The sequence below is a fragment of the Patiria miniata genome, unplaced genomic scaffold (assembly GCF_015706575.1).
Source record: "Patiria miniata isolate m_02_andy unplaced genomic scaffold, ASM1570657v1 HiC_scaffold_24, whole genome shotgun sequence".
Classification (NCBI taxonomy): Eukaryota; Metazoa; Echinodermata; class Asteroidea; order Valvatida; family Asterinidae; genus Patiria; species Patiria miniata.
The window spans coordinates 7,397,173-7,420,327 of NW_024037063.1; the positions used below are offsets into that span (position 1 = coordinate 7,397,173).

At 37.7% G+C, this 23,155-nt stretch overlaps 1 protein-coding gene across 6 annotated transcripts in view; it reads right to left on the reverse strand.

Annotated features, from left to right (window-relative positions):
- The window catches only part of LOC119732145 (voltage-dependent calcium channel subunit alpha-2/delta-3-like), a 100,288-nt gene that overhangs the window by 15,257 nt on the left and 61,876 nt on the right, over nt 1-23,155 (reverse strand). For 2 of the 6 annotated variants that reach the window (XM_038205545.1, XM_038205550.1), the window contains exons 10-20: nt 22,375-22,467; nt 20,497-20,517; nt 19,522-19,632; nt 18,669-18,747; nt 17,513-17,562; nt 15,413-15,505; nt 11,331-11,387; nt 10,705-10,785; nt 9,601-9,753; nt 7,604-7,642; nt 2,313-2,384 (exon numbers count right to left, since the gene is read on the reverse strand). In XM_038205545.1, the coding sequence (XP_038061473.1) occupies nt 2,313-2,384; nt 7,604-7,642; nt 9,601-9,753; nt 10,705-10,785; nt 11,331-11,387; nt 15,413-15,505; nt 17,513-17,562; nt 18,669-18,747; nt 19,522-19,632; nt 20,497-20,517; nt 22,375-22,467 (849 nt within the window). The remainder of the gene's footprint in view (nt 1-2,312; nt 2,385-7,603; nt 7,643-9,600; nt 9,754-10,704; nt 10,786-11,330; nt 11,388-15,412; nt 15,506-17,512; nt 17,563-18,668; nt 18,748-19,521; nt 19,633-20,496; nt 20,518-22,374; nt 22,468-23,155) is intronic. The other 4 variants (XM_038205546.1, XM_038205547.1, XM_038205548.1 and 1 more) reach the window with 4 other exon arrangements.

Genomic DNA, 23,155 nt, shown 5'->3' on the forward strand with positions numbered 1-23,155 from the left:
CCACCACAACAAAAGGATGTGCATGAACTTTTACTGCCTGTTTCCCTGAAGAATTGGATATGGGCATCAAAATGAGAAAAAAATGACCAATTGAAAACAGAAGTTGCCTCAAGCACAATCGGTTTTAAAGGCCTTATTCAACAAATTTCTGAGCGGAGGCACAGGACTTCCTGTTGAAAGCTTTTGTGCCTTTGGCACTTACAGCAGTATAGGCTGCATTTGGTGTGGGCACTATGCTTTCCCACTCCCCCCTCCCCCCAAAAAAATTACAGGTTGACACAGAGGTTGCTGTCCTTGCCTTCCACCACTGTGGCCCGGGTTCGATTCCTGCCCTGGTCCACATGTGGATTGGGTTTTCAGTCCCTACCTGATTCTGTGGGTTTTCCCCAGAATATTCTTCTGGGGTTTTCCTCCAACCTCTGTAATTTCTTCTCACTGTCTCCTTCCTACAGGATTCTTAAGGCTTTCGAGCTACAGTGCCTACGGCGCTTTTGAGGAATCCTTGGTTTCATTACCAGAAAGAAAGAAACAGACCTAAAATGTAAACTAACCCCTTTGAATTGCTACAAAATATTAAGGATGAACTGAACTTCTTTGACGGACAAACGTATCCGTGCACTGATCACAGTGCATTAGTTACCACTGACCTGAAAATGACACGATTTTACAGGGTATAACAGGGGTAATGAAGCACGTGAGCACTAATGCAACAGACCACTGAAGTGCCCACCTTCTCCAAGCCAAAGAACTCAATAAAGGAGCCCCATTTTCCGCTCAATAACGACAGAGGCTGCTTGGACACACATCTGACCGAAGGAGTTTAGCTCAGTGACGCGTAAGGAAAAGTCCATTTCGATCGGTGTGAGCATGACCTATTTCATCGAGATGCGCTATTTTTAGGAACAGAAGTTGCAAGACAGCAGGTTTGTTTCTTTCTTTACTAGGTACACAACCAGGTCTGTCTGTCTCACCGTGACGGTCACCGACTCATGCGCAGAATTGTCTGTGCATTTAAAGGACTTGTGTGATGCGTTGCCTAAAGTCACACTCGAAATAAAAAGAGCAATTTGAAGTATTCAAATATTACAAATACTCTTGGATGTACATTTGTGCAGATATCCATTTTTCAAAGATCTTGACAATGCGCTAATTTCAGATACGTTCAATTTTCTCGTTTAGTGGAAATTCATATATTTGGTTTTTTTTGGTATTACTGATTTGTTAACTCTTTATTTCTTAATTTTATACTGGGTTTTGCCCCTCGCCAAAGTATTTCTACACAGCGCGTCCCAAAACACCCACAACATTTTTTGGTGAGGCTCTAGCGTCGCCGTGGAAACACGTATTGCCATTATGTTTACATCATTTTAAAGCTTGGAATCTGAACTTTATCCCTGGTAAGTATTGGTTTCATTTTTCAAATGGTTTTGAAATTATATGTGTTCAAATAAAGGCATGTCTCGAAAACAAATTCAACCGATTTCAAGGAAAATCAATCATGCACATTTTTTTCGGAGGAAATGCTTCATCATGTTCATGATGCTACAATCTCATTGCCTTTTACTTTCTGTGTTTTCTTTTCTTTTCGATCCACATAGACTACACCTTAAATAAATTCACAATATTGTTCTTTGTTTCAAGTTCAATGTGTTTTTAGTATAAATCAACTGGTTCTTTTTCAACTGGTTGTTATTTCAACAGCTTGTTGACTTGAGATTGCATCTGTTGTATTGCATCACAATTTTCCTTGAAATCGGTTGAGTTTGTTTTCGACATGCCTTTATTTGAATACGAATAATTTTAAAACTCTTTTAAATATCAAACCAATACTCGCCAGGGATAAAGTTCAGATTCCAAGCTTTAAAATGGTGTAAAAATAATGGTACGTGTTTCTGCACTGACGCTAGAGCCTCGCAAAAAAAGTTGCGGGTATTTTGGGACATGCTGTAAATACTGTATACTCAGTGTTGTCCAAGGTTTTGCGAGAAAAAACTCACAAGCTTACTCGAGTGGGACTCGAACCCACAACCCCTTGCTTTGTAATGCAGACGTCTTACCACTCGACCACCAATTTTGCCAGGGTCAACTGGCCGCTTTGAGTCTGATTCAGCTGGGAATCCCAAAACCAAATTATGTAAACATGTTTGAAATTGTACTATGTACATGAAATGACATTTCTATTTCCTTGGATACAAATGTCAACTCATGAGATGAAAAGTAAACATTAATATAAAAAATGTGCAACTCGGATCAAAATCTATTTGAACAGGGTGTGAAAGCATGACTTTTATCAGTAAGAAATATTGTGTTACCATGTCTTTGGAGTGCATTCTGACTGTCATATTCATGTATCCCGTTTCCCTGTCCACCATTGCTGTACGAAGCTGTTTAACAAAAACACAGGAAAGTTAATCAAAAACTGCTGCAAGCTCTTCAGTTTATGACAAGTGAACAAACATCAATCAACTTCATTCCTCGATCCAAGCGTTAAGAGAGTTTGTTTAATTTTACAAAGGTAAGGTGGAACAAAATGCACATGCACATCAATCTTGAAATGTTTGATTAACATTCTCAATGTACACAGTTTGCCAAAAAAAGTGTGCAACATTCAGAAAACAAATAAGGAAAACTGTTAAACGTTTTTTTTCTTCGATGAAAATATATATTACATTAAAGCTTGACTATTTCTCAATCCAGTCCTTTTTACCCCATTCCATTTGGATCCCTATAGATCCAGAAATACAATCAATTAAGTGAAAGGGTGTAAATTTTACTTGGGCCACTCTCAAACTGTGATGTCACCAACTTCAATACCTATTCAATGCTTAACCCAGATTTTAGCATGTCCAGGTGAGAGTGGCCCAAGTAAAATTTACACCCTTTCTCTTAATTGATTGTATTTCTGGATCTAGGGACACAAATGGAATGGGGTAAAAAGAAGTGGATTGAGAAATAGTCAGGCTTTAATGTAATTATTTCATTGAAGAAATAAAAAGTAAACAGTTTTAATTACTTGTTTTCTGAATGTTGCACTTTTTTTGCACAGGGAAGGGACAGGTCGATGGGTGATGACATTCCAGATGGAATATAACGATAAAATATTAATTCTTATGCAATGTTATGATATAATACAAAATACACTTAGTGAGCATTCCTAGACGATGCATGCCCTTTTTTTACAGAAAGTTCTAAAAAAAAATCCCGCCTGCCTCCTCCCTCCCCCTTTTTTTAATCATATATTTGTAAAAGACTTTGTCTTTTATTTGTTTCCGGCAAAATTGTTGCCATGTATGCAAGTTCAACATCTGCTAGAAAAGGTAATGGATCCTTCAGACACATTATATCAGCAAAAAAGTCAAGAAAATGGAAAAATCCGTCTGCCATTTTGGGGAAGAAAGTGCCTCCTCCTTCTTTTTTTCAAAAAGCCCGGACCAGAAACCATTTTTTTTACTTGGCCTTTAAATAGTCACCTTAAGGATAATATGCATAAGCGATTATTTCTATATTGCCTTTGATTCTCTGATTCGATTAAAATGTCACTCTGAGTATTCCAAAATATAATGTGAAAGTTAAGACAGGAAAAAGAGTAATTGTGAAAAGCATATTCCAACTGATCTAAATAGAGCTCACGTATGTGGGGCCAGTCCGCAATAGTCATTAAAACCAGGTCAATTTATACAAATATGAAATGTAATATAGGACAGGGACAGAGGAAGCAATTTTAAAAACTGCTGGCATGAGAATTGTGTACAACTGGGTCAGGGTCACATGATAATAAATGTGGGAAATTTATGCAATATGAGTATTCTGCATTGTATGTTTTCAAGAAAGTTGTGGATGTTAAAGGTTTTTTGTTCTTTTTTCCCTTATTTTAAATACAAGTTACCTTATTTTATGTTCACAGTCCTGGTGATACTAATCTCAAATAACCCATTTTTTGATATTTTTTTAAAAAGGCATTTAAGGGCCATACTGTTGAATCATGCATGTACAAATATAGGCCTACAGTCAAGAATTTGTTTTCGTCTTAAATTTAATATTCGTGGTCATTTCGACATTTCAGTACAGTGCTTAAACAGCAGTACAGAGGTGCACGATGCGGGGGTGGGGGGGGGTGGGGGGTGGGGGGGGGAAGGTTTTTCTAGGGAAGGGTCGACCTGTGTACTTAACATTTTGCTGTATCCATTTTACCAGTTTTAAAATGTGCATAGTATATTTAACAATGATAGTAACTGGTTAAAGCAATCCTTCCCTCCATAAAGAGGAGAATTATCTCATTGACTTAGCACCACGCAGTGCTTTGATGGTCTTATTTGTTACAGAGTTAGTTGTTAGAACAGTAACTCTTTGAACACTTCCAGATTCTTCAAAATCCAACAGGAAGTTTTAGAGATTTTTGCAGGACTTACAAGGTAAAGGCAAGCCAAATGGGGCTATTACCTATTACATAGTGTTCCTTAAAGGCAGAGTGGACCATTCGTAAGTTGTGCATTTTTTGTTTCATTTGAAGCAACGAAAGTGCTCAAATCTTAAGAACGGTACTTAAACAACCAGCCTGATGAACTTTTAGCTCAGTGAATGCTGTACATTCCAAGAAAAAAATATTCTAGGATTGCCGAGTCGTATTTTTAACTGTACCCAAAATCATCCTCCGGGACACATTCTCATTCAGCCGATTGAAGATGTCACACACTGAACTGACGAATAATAACAACTGTCACACACTGAACCGACGAATAATAGCAACTGCGCGCACGTGCGCGTCATGTCAACACTTGTGCGCGCACCCATTCAAGCCCAATTACAAACCAACTACTAACGGAAATTTCTTGACACATTTTTGCAAATGACCTTCTTTTATCATTTTCTTCAAAATGACAGCATTCCAGAAGGAGTAATTCCACAGGGAGATTAGTGTTAGTACTATCCTCAAACCAAGTATGCTTTTTAACAGTATTTTGGTTGGTCATTTTAGATGCAAATAGTCCACTCTACCTTTAAAATAAGAACAAAGAACGTGACATATGTTTCCTGCATATAGTGATGAATTTTGGAAGAACCAGGAGGGTTCTTAAAAAAATACTTAAAGGGTTACAGTTAATGGTTAACAAAGTATCAGTTTCATCAAATACATTTTGTGCCATCTCACGTTGCGTTAGTGAGTGACACAATTTTTGTTAATTGACACAGTTAGTTTGGTTAGTTGATGAGTGCAGTTCATCCCAGCATTCGCTCCATGCACAATGACGCCATCTAGTGTCAGGAAAGTACACAGATGGTTGATGTGAAACCATGGCAACTGTGCATGATGTGCATCATGGACAACATGACCAATTCAATCCAATTAGACTTGCACTAGCCTGCACTAGGCACAATGACGCCATCTAGTGTCAGGAAAATACACAATAATGTTTGATATGAAACCATGGCAACCATGCATGGTGTGTATCATGGACAACATGACCAATTCAATCCAATTAGACTTGCGCTAGGCTGCAATTGGAAAACTGAATTGGAATTTTTTGAAGGATTCTGTGTTTCGCTGCACATGCCATAAAGAGAAAATGTGTTAAAATTGGAAACAAGGATTAGGAATATACTTATACCAACTGTTTCCTAAAATGTAATTGAAACAGCCAAGAATTTATTGAAGAGTTTATTTCAAAACAGCAATATCAGCCATTTTGCTCCGTTTTTAGAATCCTGCCAAAACCAATTTCGACAGCTGTTTTATATACTTCAACACAACTTAAGAATACAACAAAGCAAAAAATGAATTTAAGACAGCTGTTATACCGGTTTTTTTCTTTAAAGTTTCAAATTTTTCACCGTTTTTAAATGGATATGTCGCGTTTTGGAAATAAACTCTTCTAAAAATGCCAGCATGCTGAAGATAAGGGACAATTTCATGGATCTGCTGAGCACAGAAAGCTGGTAACCATAAAAGTATTTACTAAGCAAAAACAGGTAACCAGTCAAAGTGTCATGCAATGTCTGTTGCTTGCAACTGGTTCTCCGCTGATTTCTGCTTAGCACAGAAGTTTTTTAAGCAGTATTTTATAATTGCACAGTTCCATGTAATTGGGTGCTGGTGAATTGGAGGAAGGAATGTGTGATTATTAGTCATGCAAAATTTGCAATCACATCATTGTAATCTTGAAATCTCTTTCCAATTTGAGTCAATAAAATGACAGTGCCCAGGTGAAAATTCCAGTTGAAACTATCTCAACTCGAGTTTGGTTGCTGGTTTGAACTGACTGATTGAACTGATATAACTAGTTCAAAACCACCTATATCAGTTCAAAACCAGTTCTTACCGGTACCAGTTCAAAACCAGTTCATACCAGTTCAAAACTAGTTAAAACAGTTCCAACCCAGTCACAACTTGAAATTTCCAGTTCGATGGGTACTTGTTGAAACCAGTTGAACTTGTGTCAACTGGAATTTTTATCAGGGGCATTTCATTGTAATATCGTATAATTCATTAGATGTTTTCAATAATATTGATAGCGTAACCATCAATTGAAACTTCCAATATGGGCCTTTGGACAGTAAGGTCTTTCCAACCAATGCTGATTAGTTTCCCAACCTTATTAGTGCAGATGTTGGTTGGAAATACCTTTGTGTGAAAAGGCCTATATTCCTGAATTGGTGTCAGAGGTTTTAAGGAAAAGATAAAAAAAATTGGTTTCTAGCAGAAATCCTGAAACACCGTTCAGCCAAGTGCAAGAGTGAAATGTTGGTTCAGAAAAGAACTAATAAATAGATCTTTTATTCAACTAAATACAGTGGCAACAGCATTATCAAATTCTCTTAATGGTTTCATCGTTTCCTTGCAATCTCTGAACACCAACTGAAGAGAAAATGCAACCTTTTTATTTTTCAAGATGCAGAGATTATGTTACTGGTTAAGGAGGCAGGCTGTGACGATGCAAGATCAAGGTTCATGTCAAAGTTCAAAGGTTACAGTTCACGTGTTTAATAAAATGGGGATTGGGGTCGGTCGGAGACGATCATTCAGGAAAGTGGTTTTGGCTGTGGTTTCACTGGTGGGGGTTAATTTGTTACCTGAAGTTACAAAACTTAGTGTGAGGGTTTTTCCCGATGACTTTGGGCAGTGGTATATATTGATATATTTGTGCACGGAAAAGAGTATAGTTGAAAAAATTCTGATCTTTCAAGAAACAAATTGTGCAGTGTCTGTTTTTGACTAGTTTTAAACTGTTTCTTACCCTTCCTTGCACAGAAGTAAGTTAAACAAGAATTTGCTAAAACTTATTTTAGAAAGGGCTAAAATTCCATGGTGTATGCCAAAACAAAGTAAATTTTTGAATTTATGAAACTAGCAACTTTGCAAAGTAGTTTTCTGAGGGAACCACACTTCTCTGATCTGTTCAAATATTTATGAAGTGCTATAAGTAACACCTTGTTGCTAAAAAAAACACTGCATACTTTGTTTCCAAAAGATCAAACATTTTTTTTCAAGAAAATTAAATTGAATGGTGGGGTCAACGGAGGACATGACGGGGTTCGAAAGTGGGGGGTCTTGAAAGAGTCCGTGATGGGTGAGGGGGTTGGGGGACACCTGTGCAGATACCGTCACCTTATTCTGAACTAGTTCTAGAGACGTTCGTTCATACTCCTGATGATGTTAAGGATGAAGATGATGATGATCATGATTATAAGCAGAAGAAAAACAAAAGAAATGATAAGGCACACGTGTGAATTAAACAAGTACATGTACATGTACAACAGACAAGATAGTGAGCATGAGTGCATCTAGCTTGATAATGTGCATGATCCCCTTGTGATGATACAGGGTGAGAAAACAAAAGCGGCACCCAAACCCAAAGAAATATATAGCACCAAAAATATAATGACAGGTAAGACAATTTAATAAACTACTTTTAGATGAAAAGAATTACCTTAATTGCTCAATCCGTTCATATTATATCACCTTTTTAAACGAAATGACCCTAAAATCTGTTTCGTCCAAAAAATGCGATTTCAAGAATTGTGGTTATAATTGTCTTCAAACATCACCAGCGATAAAATCTCAGTTTAAAAGTTAAAAATATTCAACAAAAACCTTTTGAAGGCCAGTCTTAAAAAAAAAGTGAATTTTATAAATCATATTATTAGCCAAAGCAGGGTTGTAAATAAAGATATTGTGCACTACAGTTGTTAAAAAAAGTATTCTGTGTCGTTTTCCATGTTGTTCCAAACAGTCAGAACACACAATAAATTGCTTTTTTTGAATGAAACCGATGTTAGGGTTACTTCGTTTAAATAGTGATAAAATTTAAACGTGTAGAGCAATTGAAATAATTTTCTCACTTAAAAGTGGTTTAATAAATGGGCTTCCAAGTCATAATTAATTTTGGTGCTACATAGTTTTTTTTTATATGAAATATATTACTTTGTTTTTGGGTTCAGCTTTTTTGACTCGCCCTGTAGTTTAAAAAGCCTTAAAAACCCAAAAGACCAAAATATCGAATTGATCAAATGGGAGAGCTATATCTCAGCCAACATTGCTAAAATCTGCTGCTTCCATCCGCCATACACTTCAATAGCACATACGTTTATTACACTAGAGGGTTATTCCCCAATTCTTCCATTCATAACTCTTTGATAAAAGTAGGTTTCACTAGCGGCTGCTGTCATTGCCAAGGGTTTCACTCTAGGATAGTAATAAAATTGAGCCATATTTTCAGTCAACACGAAATCCATATCCTCCTTATTAGTAGAGCAATTTGTCTTAATGCATGTCAGATTCATCTGTTTGGACAACATTTCTGAAATCACAAAATGAATGAAAGATGAGCTTCTGTCTCGCAGGTTTTTATAAGGACGTTTTTGTACAAATATTTATACAAAAGAATCAATGTCCTCATTTTGTTGGCGACTGATTGTTTGTAAAGCACCAGTGTCCCAGACAAAATTGTTGACTTTATTTTGCAGTTTCCCTTTTCCAATGTTTAGGATGGTGAAATATTTAACAACCCTATCGATCCCAAAACTGAGGGAAAAAAAATTGATTTTTCTTCTAACCAAACCCAGGATGATAAATGAATAAAAAGAAATTTGCATAAATGAACGAAAGTAAACGTGGAGTGATGGTGCCACTGCAGAAAATAAGCCGCCTTGTTAATATGCACTGTGCAATGAAATTAAATGGTTGTTAATCAAAGCGATCAAAACTAAAATACTGACCAAGAATCTACAAAACTTTAAAACTAAACACAGCATCGAATTCAAATTAACAGGGCAATTTCCAAGTCCTTGATTTTTTTATCCAGATTCTGGAACAGGAACTGTGTCTTGAAAATGTCCTCAACACAGAATTATTTCCATAGTACGGCAGTTGTAAACGTACTGTACACTTTTGCTGATAGCTATAATTGTGAAGACTGTTTGGGTGCAAGCACATTACAGTATAACACCAAATCTGTTTAGATAGCTCATCGTCTCTAATGGACACTGAAGATTTGATAAGCAGCTCGATCCAAGACTGATATATTTTTGTCTTATAATTCATCAAATTTTAACTTACAGTTTATGAAATTTTAACTAAGAATTTATCCTCTACCACAATCTCACCTGTTCATCAATGTCTGATAGTTCCACCTCAGCCAAATCCACACTGTTGTAGTTTGGCTTGAGTTCACCATTCTCATCCCGAGGTCGGAGGTCAGGATGGTATAGAATGTAGCCATTATTGGTGATGGCAAACGGGTAGCCATTCACACCAAGCTGCGTTAAAAAAAGAAAAGAAGAAAAACGTAAGGAACAAAACTTGGAATGGACTTCCATGTACTGTATGACTCACATTTCAACTCGGTAAACCTTGCCACAAGATGAGATTTGAAGGTTTGCATGGTGGAAAGATACTAAGACAAGATAAGTTTGCGGTAGCACCATGTGAATGAATCTCTTTTGTGAGTATGTGTGGTTCTGAAACGAACCGGAGGGGCTCAACGTTTCGAACGCATCCTTCTCACGCCTCACCGCACCCATCCTTATAACATCGCATCATCGTTGGAATCCCTCATTCTCCTGATGATGGGCAGAGCATACTGTTCGAAACCTTGAGTCCCTCCGGTTCTTTTCAGAACCACACATACTCACAAACGAGATTCATTCACATGGTGCTACCGCAAACTTATCTTGTCTTAAACCTTGCCGTAAATAATGCCAATGTCAGCTTTGCTTGCATTTGTATTTGCGGGGAGGAAGTCAGTCAATCAGTCAGTCAGTCTCTCAGTCATTACAGGGACAAGTGGCTGGCTTTTCGAGTTTAGCAAAATCAAAATCTCAATTCACTGGCTGTGAATTTAGGGAATAAAGACTGATTCATGCTTCACTTGAATGCGAATGCGAAGCAAATTTAATGTCAAGAAAACTTTATGATGAAATTTTGCTGTAGTTGGTGACATGTGTTCAACTTTCCTTTTTCTAAAATGAAGAGTTACCTAAAACCCTCTCAGTTCCTTTGTCTTTCATACAAAGGTGGTTTCCAGATTTTGACAAAGTTTTAGAGTGTAGACATATCCATGAAAACCTGGAATATCCAGAATAAATTATCTTGATTTGCCTCAAGTTTGGAAAAGAAAACAACATTCTACCAAACTGCTCTTGTTCAAAAGGAAAACTTTCTAAGTTATGGAATAAGATCAGATACACCATAGGATGGAGACTACTGACCTTGTATGCTGGTGTTAACTTCAGAAGTTCTTTAACAGGCACATCAACGCCAGCCACTCCCAACAAGATACCCTGCTCCCTCTGGAAGAAATTAGAAAGACAAACAGCTTTCAAAGCCAATGAAAAAGAGCGAAACTGAGTGAAATAATTGCAAATAATTGTAAATGCTCCCACACTGATCAGTGCCATCAATCCAAGTTGGAGACCGAGTGGAGGGGGAGGTGGGGATGGGGGGGGGGGTACTTTCACAAAAGGTTGTCCTATCTTTGACTACTGCATGAAACTGTTCTATCTTTGACTACCGCATAAAAAGGTTCATCTTAGAAGTATTTTACTAATAGTTTGCTTGAATTTTGTTTGGATGCATTCACAATTTGGTGAAAGGATCTGAGGATCCTTGATGATCCCAAGCAGACCATTGCAAAGCAGAAAAATTGGCTGTTAAAGTCCCTGAAATCCCCCCCCCCCCCACACACACACAAACACCAAAACGACTTTAATGGTACACATTTAGGAACACACATTTGCAAAATTTTTTAAACAATTCACTTTTGCATTTCCATTCCAGGCTCTGCCTGGCAAGGACATGATTATGTTGCCAATCTAACACTTTTATTGGTTCTTACATTGCTTTCTTTCTTGTTGAAGACGGGCTGTGAGACTGTTGTCATCAGTTGCAAACCCTTTGTCAAGAAAAACAAATAACTGAATTAGTATTTCATTTCTTACCCGTTTTGTTTTTAAATCGATGTGAATAATTCGTTGTCTCTCTTGCGTGCAATATAAACATTCTATTTGTTACATTTCAAAGAATTTACAAAAGAACAAATTGATAAAGATGTACATTATCACAGCAAAATTGGTATAAATGATTGAATGTTAAAAAAATGGAACTTAAACAAAATGCAAAAACTGATCTCATTCAGCTTAAACAATAATAAACATAAGTTGGTTGAGGATAAAGAGAAAAAATACACTGAAATGAATTCAAGTATCTACAACTCAATTCACACATAGGTAGATTTTACCAGATTATTGCACACAAATCATAAGAAAAAAAGTCAAATTAACTGCTGCAAGAAGTATCAGAAATCAAAAATCCACACTCAGGCCATACACTCTAAGTATATTTTATCTACTTGAGCAAAAAAAAATAAAAAATTGCCCTCCCCCCCCCAACAAAACCCAAGAATAATAAAAGAAGCAAATTTCTTGGAACTCATTAAGTGCAGAAAAATGCATTTATGGGCGTCGCCAGGATTTTTTCCAGGGGGGGGGGGGGGCAAAGCAAATTTTTCCCCAAAATTCCTTAACTTTTTCATTATATTCTCAATTTATCATTTTTCCGAGTGTGAGCAAGGGGAGCATTTGCCCTTCCCCCCCCCCCCATCAAATTAACAGCAATATGGCTTTGCACCTCTTTTTTTTCCTTTTTCCTTTTTTTTCCCCGTTTTCCTGGGGGGGGGGGCAGTACCCCCCTTGCGACACTCATGAATATATTTTACCAGCTAAACAATTTACACGCCATTTATTTGCTTTTTACCCCTTTTCAGTTCACTTGTTTCTGCTTACCACCAAGTCTGCTAAGCAATATTTTCTGGTTAGCGGCTCAATAAAAGAGGGCTCTCTCACAGCATTCAATGCAAAATCTAACACAAGAATTTAAATAATCTGTCTAAACTACACACACTAAAACTGAAATCTAAATTGTAATAAAATGCTTGATATATCATATATCACATCAAGTTTCTGCAATCAAAACTTGCAGAGCCAGCATTTCTAACTAAACGTTGCAGAACAGTAGGAAATAGAACAGAGTAAAGGAATGAGAATTATAACTAAAGAATCATAACTACGCAGCACAGACAAGAGCTATATGAACAAGGACAAGATGTCTAGTGATTGATCTACCAAAAAAAGTAATTCTTTTCAATGAAACTAAAAAGTAGAAAATAGAAAAGAGTAGAGAAATCATTGAAGAAATAAGAACTCAATCAGCACAGACAAGAGCTATAAACAGGAAAAGATGACTTGTGATTTAACTACAAAAACATAAATTTGAATGAAATTCTACGCAATAAATCCTTCTAATTCAACAACTTATAATCTGCTAAAAGCAGATAAGTTACAACTCGACACATAAATGGCAAAGGTCTGTGGCGACTGACCAAACTCCGGTCTGAAGGATATCACATCAAAGAACTAAAAATCTACAACTACAATCTCATCAAAGCATACATGTACACAGAGACATTAAATATCTCCTCGGTAGTTATATGCCCCTAATCAACCATTCATCACTGACTAAAGGATGGTCCACATTTCGTAAGAAAACAAAGCACATATGATGTCACCAAAAATTTACATGAAATTGCTTGGATTGAAATGTGATAAACTAGAGTTGAAATGTGTTCAACTAGAATGACAGGAAAAGAATGTGCTATGCAGTCAAGTACAGACAGAATCGTCAGCTAACTTTGCCTTGAAAGTTTCCCTTGTAAAAAAAGTCCCCTCACCAAAACAAAAATCACAGTAAAATTGCTTGGATTGATTGAAATGTGATTAAGGCCAAAAAAAAAAAAAAAAAGTCGGTCTCTGGTCAGCGCGCGCGTCGATTTTAATCATGCGCGTCAATCTTCTTTTTTTCCCAAAATGTTCTGCGGTAGCTCCAACAGCGCCCTCTATTGCCGCACCTCCTCAATTTTTTTTACCAAAGAGCACCAAGGAATGGGAAATTGCACCAAGGCAAATGATCGATAGCACCAAGGCAAATTATGGAGGACACCAGTGTACAGGAGGACACCAAAAAAAGCAAAATAGTACCCCACCTTGTCTGAACAATCCAAGCTTGAAAAAAAAAAAAAAAAAGAAAAAAAAAAAAAAAATCCGCGTCCCCACGTCAATTCCGGAACTTTGGTCTGACCCGAGACCAAATATTTTTTTTGGGCCTAACAAGAGTAATATGTGTTCAAATACAGCGACAGGAAAAGAATGTGCTACTGCAGTCAAGTACAGATGGAATTGTCAGTTAACTTTGCCTTGAAAGTTCCCTTTGTAAAAAAGTTTCGGACTGTCAAATAATTAATGTGTGTTGGCCAGTAAGAAGCAAGCCTATGACATCACCGCAGCATTGGTCACAAACATGAAGATTGCTGCGGAATTGTGGCACAACTTTGTGATCTAGCTGGATCAGTTTTCCTCACTCAGCAAAGGAACTGGACGAGTTTCCCACTCGTAACTCATGTTACTCATAACTCGACACATAACTCGTTTACCTTCGGTAAACTCAAACAAGTCACTCTAATCATGAAGATGCCAATAATATTGTATCTATCACAATGCTTGCATGCATAAACATAAAGCTGATTTGTCCATACTTACCGCCAACAACTGTGGAAATATTCCAATTAATAAACAAAAGTCTGGTAAAAGGGTTTCATTTAGGTATTTAGAGAGAAACAACCAACTGACTAGATACAAGTCTGTTTTTGTCAACAAATAGCACTTTAATCAGCAGTTCCAGACTAAAATATTGAAAACTGATTTTCTTTTTCAAGACTGCCTTGAAATGATCCATAAATTGAACTTTTTTCTTTGCTTTATGTCACAAAATGAGAAACAGATAATAAGAGAGTTAGAGATTTCTGGCATTCATTTTAGGTGCAATATAGATAGATGTGCTGATGAATACAGTTAACTAGAAACAGGATACATTTCATGAAATATTGACAGAACATCAATTAGATTTTTCCCCCCAGACTCGCAGGCATTGCAGTGTGGCTATAATCACATCCAAAGTTGGAAGTTTTATTGAAGAGAGGTAAATTTGCAGGGCACCATGTCAATTCAGATCAATTTCTAGCTCAGCGATAAAAAAAAAAAAATCACTCCTCAGTCAAGGAAACGTTTCCTGGCACAAAGTGATTTTTATAAGATAAGTGGGATAATAGTGGGTTTTAGGGTCATTGTCTTTAAATGGTGATATTCTTTGAACGGATTGAGCAATTTCAGTAATTATTTCATCTAAAAGTAGCTGATGAAATTGACTTTCCAGTCATTATTATTCTTGGCGCTACACATTTTTTAAAATATGAAATATAATTTTGGGGGTTTGGCTTCCGCTTTTTTGGACTCACCCTGTACAGCTTGTGACTTGACTTGAGACAAGATGACTTGTGATTGACTCGTGATTTGAGAACATGTGACGGCTTGACTCATGTTTTGCTTCGCATCTTCCCGAGGTGAATATTCAAAGTGCACACATGTTAAAGTTTGACAGCTCATTATTTGTTTACTGTTAGAGACCACTTTCAAATGGGATAATGCCATGTGCTCCAAATGTAGTAATCTATTTTGAGCCACCGCTCGCATACAAGACTCCAAACATTTGGTTTAGCTCATATGTATAAACATACAAAAACGTCTGCCATTAGTAGCAAGTTCAGCTTTGGCTAAACACATTTTTCCCTTTTGATATTTTAAATGATTTCAGGATAACGAAATATTGCAAAAATGTATGTTTCATTTTAAAACAGAAAAATGTACAACTTCAACAACCTGAAATTTCCGTCCTTGCATATGTCAGGTTTCAGGGTTTTGCTTTGTTTTCTTTGTTTGTTTGTTTACTTCAATTCGTTGTTGTTATTTCTATAAGAAGCCGCACTGCAATGCCTGGACTCTGGGTTAAAACTGCAAACGATAAAGCAACCTCATTTACCAAGGTGTCCATGTAGACGTTGGTCCAGACGGTGATGTGGTCCTGCTCGATGACCATTGGACGGCTCAGCACATGAATGTATTTCTGTCCAATGAAGATTAGGAAAAAAAAAAGAAGGCATTGTTGAAGACAAAAGTGCACTTATGAAGAGACCATCATGGAAATATGTAAACACTTTGCAGTAATTAAAAACAAACAGAGCAGAATGAATAAATTGCTTCATTGTTTTACATTTCCGTTTGTTTAATTCTTTTTTTAATCTAAAATTTCACCTCAATCTTTGTTCTTAAATAACTTGCCAGAGATTTTTGAACAAAGTCTGTACACTACTTGGCTCTGCTGAAAATTTTTTTTCATGTATGTTCAAGTCTCAATGAAAACATAAGACAATTTGCTCCCATGTTGTGCCTGAATGTTAGGCCATGTCCTACATACGGACCCTAACACACCCGCTCAGAGGGCCTTAGACTTTGCCGTTACTGGCTCTCAAGCCTACAAACCCAGACCAGGACGGCATTGCATAAATCTACTGGGCACAATATGTGCTGACCTCAAACGGGCTGGACTCGGACCCCTCCGCACCGTGAGACAACTCCATTGCCTACGGCAACTCGCCTACGACAAGACCAGGTGGCCGAAGACCAATGTGAAGGACTATTTGCGGCTGCGGGATGTCAAATCCAACTACCGCAGCTGCAGTACACAGTATATTTATATTGCAACATTCATTAGATGCTTGAAACATTCATACACCAGACATGACCTTGTCTTTCTTACTCGAAACATGTGTCATATTGGCAAGTTATATCAATGTGATATTCCTTGTTTTCCTATGAATGGGATTCAGCAAATTACCACACAGCTTCATTGAAAGGATCACCTGGGGGTAGCCAATAACCTACCCTGCGAATATTGGAATCCAACGCTAGACACAGTGGCTGCCATGAGACGCAAGACTTGTTTTTAAAATCACTCAGCGTGGCATTCTCGGGGGAATAGCCAATTATATATCAGCCTCTTTTCTTCTTCCCCCACCCCCTCACATCTTGCAAGATTTTCCATTATTCTGTGTGGTCCTTGCGAGAAATTACCGCCGCTCGGAGATTTATCAATTGCAGTAAATAACCAGCCATCTTCATTTGTGTCTTTGATTATGTTAAGAATGGCTACAATTGTGCAAAGCAATCCTCTTAAAATCGGAGGCCTGGCAATTCAACAAAACACACTCAGTCACTTGATTTCTGACGTGGATGTTGTTTTCCCCTGCTGCACAAGCTAATAATAAACGGGACTTTTTTGACCGTGAACAGTCGAGGAAGGAACCCCAGGGAAAATATAATGTGAACTGAAAGTATTTCTGTGAAGCGTCTATTGAAAGTGCCCCTGGCAAATGCACAAAGCCGTCCAAAAGAAACCAAAAAAAGACCCGACACTTTCAAACGATGACGGCTTCTTAACAAAAATGACAATGAAGAGAGAAGATAAAAGCCATCGAAGAATAAGAAATGTCCTGAAGAGGAAGAACAAATAAATTGCCTTGGGGAATAAGAAAACCTAATCTGAGACGTGTAATGACATCTTGAGATTGCGGAATGCTATCTCAAGACTCTTACAATTTGAATTCATCAGCTCTTCTTTTCAAATACTTCTTTCAATGCCTTACCAAGATGCTTTGTTGAGTAATGGTTATGCGAGGAAACGGCTATTTTGTTGAAATGCTAACTGCTGGAAATTGCAAAGCAACTCCCAGGCTTAAACAGTATCTTTCTCTGCCATGCTCAAAGAATAAAAAAATTGCCTGTCTTCCTTGATCGTTTGCATATGGAACTATGTAGATACACATGTCTTAAATGAAACACTGACACTAAACACTGATGGACATTTCAATACAAAATATAGAGTGCTTCCAAAGCCATGATGCAAAAAAAGAACTTGTTGTAGTTGGCCCACTCTTAAATGTATGGCCTGATAGTGAGGATGCCACATAATAATACCTTTCTAAGGTCCTGCACTTTGTTTTTCTCATTTTTTACTCTGAAGTTCTCCTGCATTCTGCAGCCTCTGATTACTGAAGTACGTCTGAGAACTTACCGAGGCATTTTCCTCCACATCGGCAAAAGCACCAATCCTTGTGTAGTATCCTGTCAAGCAAACATGAGAAAACGTTTGGGTTAAAAAAATTCAGGAATTATCCATGACAAAGGTGTAAATCCCGAGGGGGAGGTAAGATGGGGGAATGGGCAGGATATCCCCCCCCCCCCCCCCCCCCCCCCCCCCCCGCTCACCGCTAGCCAAAATAAACCTGCTCACTGTAGCAGAAAATGTTGTGCTTACTGTAAGCGTATTTCATTGGTTAATGAGGGGTTTCAGCTTCTGCGCATGCATCCTTCCCATAACTAAGGATTCTGTGCTTACAGGGTTAGCGCAGAATTTTTCTGCTAGCACAGTTAGCACAAAATGTTGATCATAATTAGCATGAAATTTTGGGGTTATTATCAACATGATATTGGTGCCGGTGCCTAGGGAGGAGTAGGGCCTACGGAACACTGGTGCCTAGGGCCTGCAAAACACTTAATTCGGGCCTGCCTGTACCACTTAAAGCTACAGCCATTCATTTGCAGCTATCCAAAAAGTAACTGACGTAATTATTGTTGAAAAACATACTTGGTTGAAAGATAGAAAGGGGACTAAACTTCCTGTGAAATTATTCTTTCTGGCAAGCTGTAATTTTGAAGAAATCAATGAAAGAAGGCCTCTCCAACGGTTGGACATTTCTGTTAGTAGTTCATTTTTTTATTCAGTGAAGCGTGTACAAGTGTTGACACGACGCACATGCGCGCGCGGTTGCTATAATTTGTCGGATCAGTGCGCGACATCACGTAGCTACAATTGGCTCAGTGAGAACGTGTCTCAGACGCTGAATTCAGGCCCAATTCAAAACATGATTCAGCAACTTTTGGTTTGAAATCGAGATCCTAGAATGTTCTTTTTCTCGGAACACACAGCTGAAGCTGAGCTGAAACTTCATCAGGTTAGTTGTTAAGCACCCTTCTTTAGATTTTGAGCATGTTTGTTGCTTCAAACGAACATAATGCACAAATTGCAAATGATGGACTGTACCTTTAAAACCATGTTATAATCAACCCAGTCAGGTTTTAAGGGTTTATTACAGAATAAATACAATGTAATACAATGTAGAACAGGTGCTTCAGGTGCTACAGAGGTATCGCAATGAAGTCTGTATTACCTTTGTTGTTGCAGCTCATCCACTTTACGTTGGGGTCATCCTTAATGTCAGCACCAATCAGATATGTGAACACACGCACCTGGCAATAGATATCATCAGGAAATGTTGATAAAAAAAATCGTTCTGCATTTTTGTTTTTAATGTTTACATCAAATTAACAGATTTGATGCATGATGAATTCACTGACTGATGAATTGTCTTTGTAGTTTTACAATCTGGAAGGTTTTTAATTTGTAGCTAACAAACTGTTTTTGGTGAAACAAAAGTCGGTTTGAATCACGTTCATCTCTCATGGTTTCCTTGCACTTTTGTCATAAGAGTGTGCCCCAAAAAAGTGCAACATTAAAACTTGTTAATGTTTTTTTCTTCAATAAAACGATATTACATTAAAGCCTGACTATTTCTCAATCCACTCCTTTTTACCCCATTCCATTTGGGTCCCTAGATCCAGAAATACGATCAATTAAGTGAACGGGTGTCAATTTGACTTGGGCCACTCTCACCTGGACATGCTGAATCTGGGTTAAGCATTGAATAGGCATAGGCACTGATATTGGTGACATCACACAATAACTGATTGCATTTCTGGATCTTGGGATCCAAATTAAATGGGGTAAAAATTGGATTGAGAAATAGTTAGGCTTTAATGTAATATATAATTTCATTGAAGAAAACAAAAATTACCTTTTGGTTTCACATAATTTCTGCCGTTTAGTACTTTTATACCTAGTACCCAACAATTAAACAAAGTGAAACTAACAAGCTTCCCTGATACTGAAGTGGAACTAAGATCAAGGAAACAAATTCTTTCTTTAAGCAAAAATGACTTTTTCAGTCACATATAACAACTCACATGGCGGTCTTCGTTGTACTTGTCAAATACTTCCTCATACGTCTCATGGGCCCCGTCTGTTATCAACATAATGGCTTGGTTACAGTTAGCTCCCAATCCAGTGTTGTTGAACTACGAACAATCAAAAACCAACCAAACAAACAAATGTTATTTTTTTAATTAACAATAAAAGATTCCTTAGAACCCCTTTACACAGGGCTGTGACCTTTGGGCCTCCATTGTGCTACCATTAAACTGGCCAGGTCGCCGTTGGAGGCTCAAAGGAGGCCGAATGGTTGCCTAGGTCATTCAAAGGTGGTACACTGGACGTTCAGACATCGCCATGGACGCCATGGTCGCCGCAAATTTTTGAACATGTTCAAAACAGCCGCACAAAGGTCGCCGAGGAGGTTGGTTGCTCAAAGGTGGCTCAAATGAGGCAGAAGGGAGGCACAAGCATTGCCGTGGTTGCAGAATGGATGTTGGCAATGGTCGCCACGTAATAGATCCGTTCTGTTGCAAATTTTACCGTCAATCTGGGCGATGATTCTGCCTCCCTTGTGCCTTAAGGGTCCCCTAGGAGGCAGAAGCATCATCACAAACGAGAGTCATTATTATAATTCGTTCAGGTCAATGCACAAAACTGCATCTCCATAGCTAACAAATCCTCATACCTTGTCTACCACCCTGAAATAATACCGGTACTCCCCAAAACCGTGCATGCAATAAACCAGGATTTAAATTACAAATGATCCCCTTTCCACTTTGCTAAAAAGCACAGCTTGACGTAGACATCCTAAACCATGTTAATGGGTTATGGTATCGACCTGCTGAAAGATCTCTTTATAGAAGACCATCTCTAAAAAAAAAAAGTTTCATTTTTGAGAAGAGAGTGTTAAAAATGTTTGTGCAAAATTAAACAAACTAATCAAAATAACAGATGTTCCATCATGCATGTTAATGCTCCCTGTGCACCAAAAGCCACCACTCACTTACTTTTCTAACTTTTTTTTGGAACTGTAAAAGCAAAGTAAAATTTAAAAAGGCAAAAAGAGTTATAAACGGTAGAAACCTAAAAGGTAGAAACAAGCTCATAGCTAATGCTTAAAGCATCTGGACAGACGTCAACAAAACTGTTTCTTAACATTGAGGAACTTTTCGTCAACTTTTGAATCAGAATTTTGTGTAATTATCAAGAATTGTGGGCCTTCTTTTTTTTTTGGAATGAATTTGAGCTGATTAAACCATGGTGCTTCCCAAAATTTGCTTGTTAACAAGATCTCCTTGTAAACTCTATGACAAACACTGTTATTATTAATTCCAAATGAATTAAAGAATGTTTTGAAAATTATGTAAACTCAAAATGGATTTTTCTTTGGGGGGGGGGGGATTTTATTCTCATTTCCATACAGAATGTCAAAAAATGTCAATAAAAGTCAGGGTGCGTGTAACAGGCAGAAACTATTATTCATAATTATCGTTCTCGGAATCCACTGTTTGTTAAAATTCCAACCATTATTACCACGTCCATAATTCATGTCAAAACATCTGTGCAAATACTGAATATATTGTCATGCTTCCATAATCAGCCTAGAATATAGAGAATCACATTTGCATTTCTGTGGACTGACCATGAGGAAATGTTAATTCAACGGCTAATTAGTTATGGAGCTAATTTTGAACACATCCATACGGTATCGGCTTGATACCACATACATACTGCATTGGCTAGGAATGAGGCAATTCATTCAAATCTATGTGCCATGATTAAACCAGCAAAACCTATTGCTGGTAAATTCATAGCATCAAAAACAATGCATATAGTGTATTATACAAGGGCAGATCCAAGAAGGGGGGGGGGGGGCTAGGAGCAAATTGGGTGGCAAAACAACCCCGTCTGACCGATGTTTACTAATAACATGAAGGGAATATACAAAAATACCTTCAGTTTTCTGAAAAATGTCATTATTCAAAATTGCAAAAGTCTGATTAATAGCATCAGACCTTTGGTCTCTTCATGCATTGACAGCAAAGCCTCATCCCACCCCCACCAAAAAATCTTGAACAAAACCAAGCTTCCCTGCTTTTGGAAGTCCTGAATCATAATACATGCTGCATGCCAATAATTGCTACATAAAGGTAGCAATTTGATAGTCTCAACCTCTCCAAATTTTTTAATTTCATTTTTTTTTTACAAGCTTATCCCTCTGCATATGTTCTTCACTCAGTACAATCAAAAAGCACGACCAGCAATAAGCCAGTTCGGTATTTCAACTGCGCATGCGCACAATGGATTATGGGTCATTCAGGATAATCCAAAGCTCATCGAAGAGCACATCCTGCAGGTTGACGGGCGCACGACACTCGCCTGTTAAGTGACGAGCAGAACGGCATTCGCATAATATCGCATAACATCACGTCAGCGATTTTATCCCGAATGACCTTTGACCTGGACTACTTCATCGAGACACTGAACTGGCTTATTAAGACACTTGAAAATAATGTCATCTGGGCCCAATTTCACAACGCTGCTAAGCACAAAAATTTGCTTAGCACAAAAAAAGTCTGGCTTATAAAAACAGGTTACCAGCCAAAACTCCACGTGATGTATATGCCAAGCCAACAACAGCTGAATACTAATCACGAGCAATATACATCACAAGCTGGTAACCTGCTTTTATAAGCCAGCCTTTTTTTTTGCTAAGCAAATGTTTGTGCTAAGCAGCGCCGTGAAATTGGCCCCTGATCAGACACTGTACCATTACTAGGTCCAAATTTGATGTTGCAGAATTCTGTGTTCTTGGCTGTTAAATTTCCAGCACAAACAAATTTGGCTACACCAGGACCTGAACCCCGGACCACCAATCTACTCACTGATTCGAGGAGCTCAAACGCTTCCACCAGGGCAAGCTCAAAGTCCGCAATTTTCTGGGGCTTTGGCATCTGCTTCAGACCCTGTTTGATAAGCTGTGGAATGAATAACAAAACAGGGCTTGACTTCCAGTTTGAATGGATTGGTAGGACTGGATGGGATTGGATGGGTTTTATTCATGAGGTCACCATTCTGTGTTGCAAACATCTAACTATGACACCAAAAAACGGACAAAATACAGTACCAACAATATTGCTGATGACTATTAGTTCTAAAATAGAACAATTAATTTCAAAAATACGTGTAAGATAAATATAAATATTGAATTATGTGAAGAAAAAAAATCACACTTGTAGAAAAAAGCTTTTTCAAGTTCAAGGTTTCATTCTGAAAAAAAGTAGATCATCCTCTAAATTCACGAAAAATACAGCAATGCACCAACTGCAAAGTCAAAAGCAACTATATATCCATTTGGATGCAAACAGCATTAAAAGACTGTGAGGTGGCTCCTTGTTCGGCAATTTCAGTTCCCAAAAATCATTTTAAAAATGACCTTCTGGCAAACAGAATATAACTTGATGAAATTTAGAGGGCAAGCATTTGCCAACAGCCTTGACCATTGCCATCTTGATTCCATCAGATATCAATTTTCCTGAATTTTGCATCAGTGATTGAAGAAACATCCTACATATCTATTAAATAAAGTCTCTGAAATGAAAAAAATAATTGTCACAATTCAGCATCGAGGTAGTGGAGGGGAAATTTACACTGAAATTTATGAAA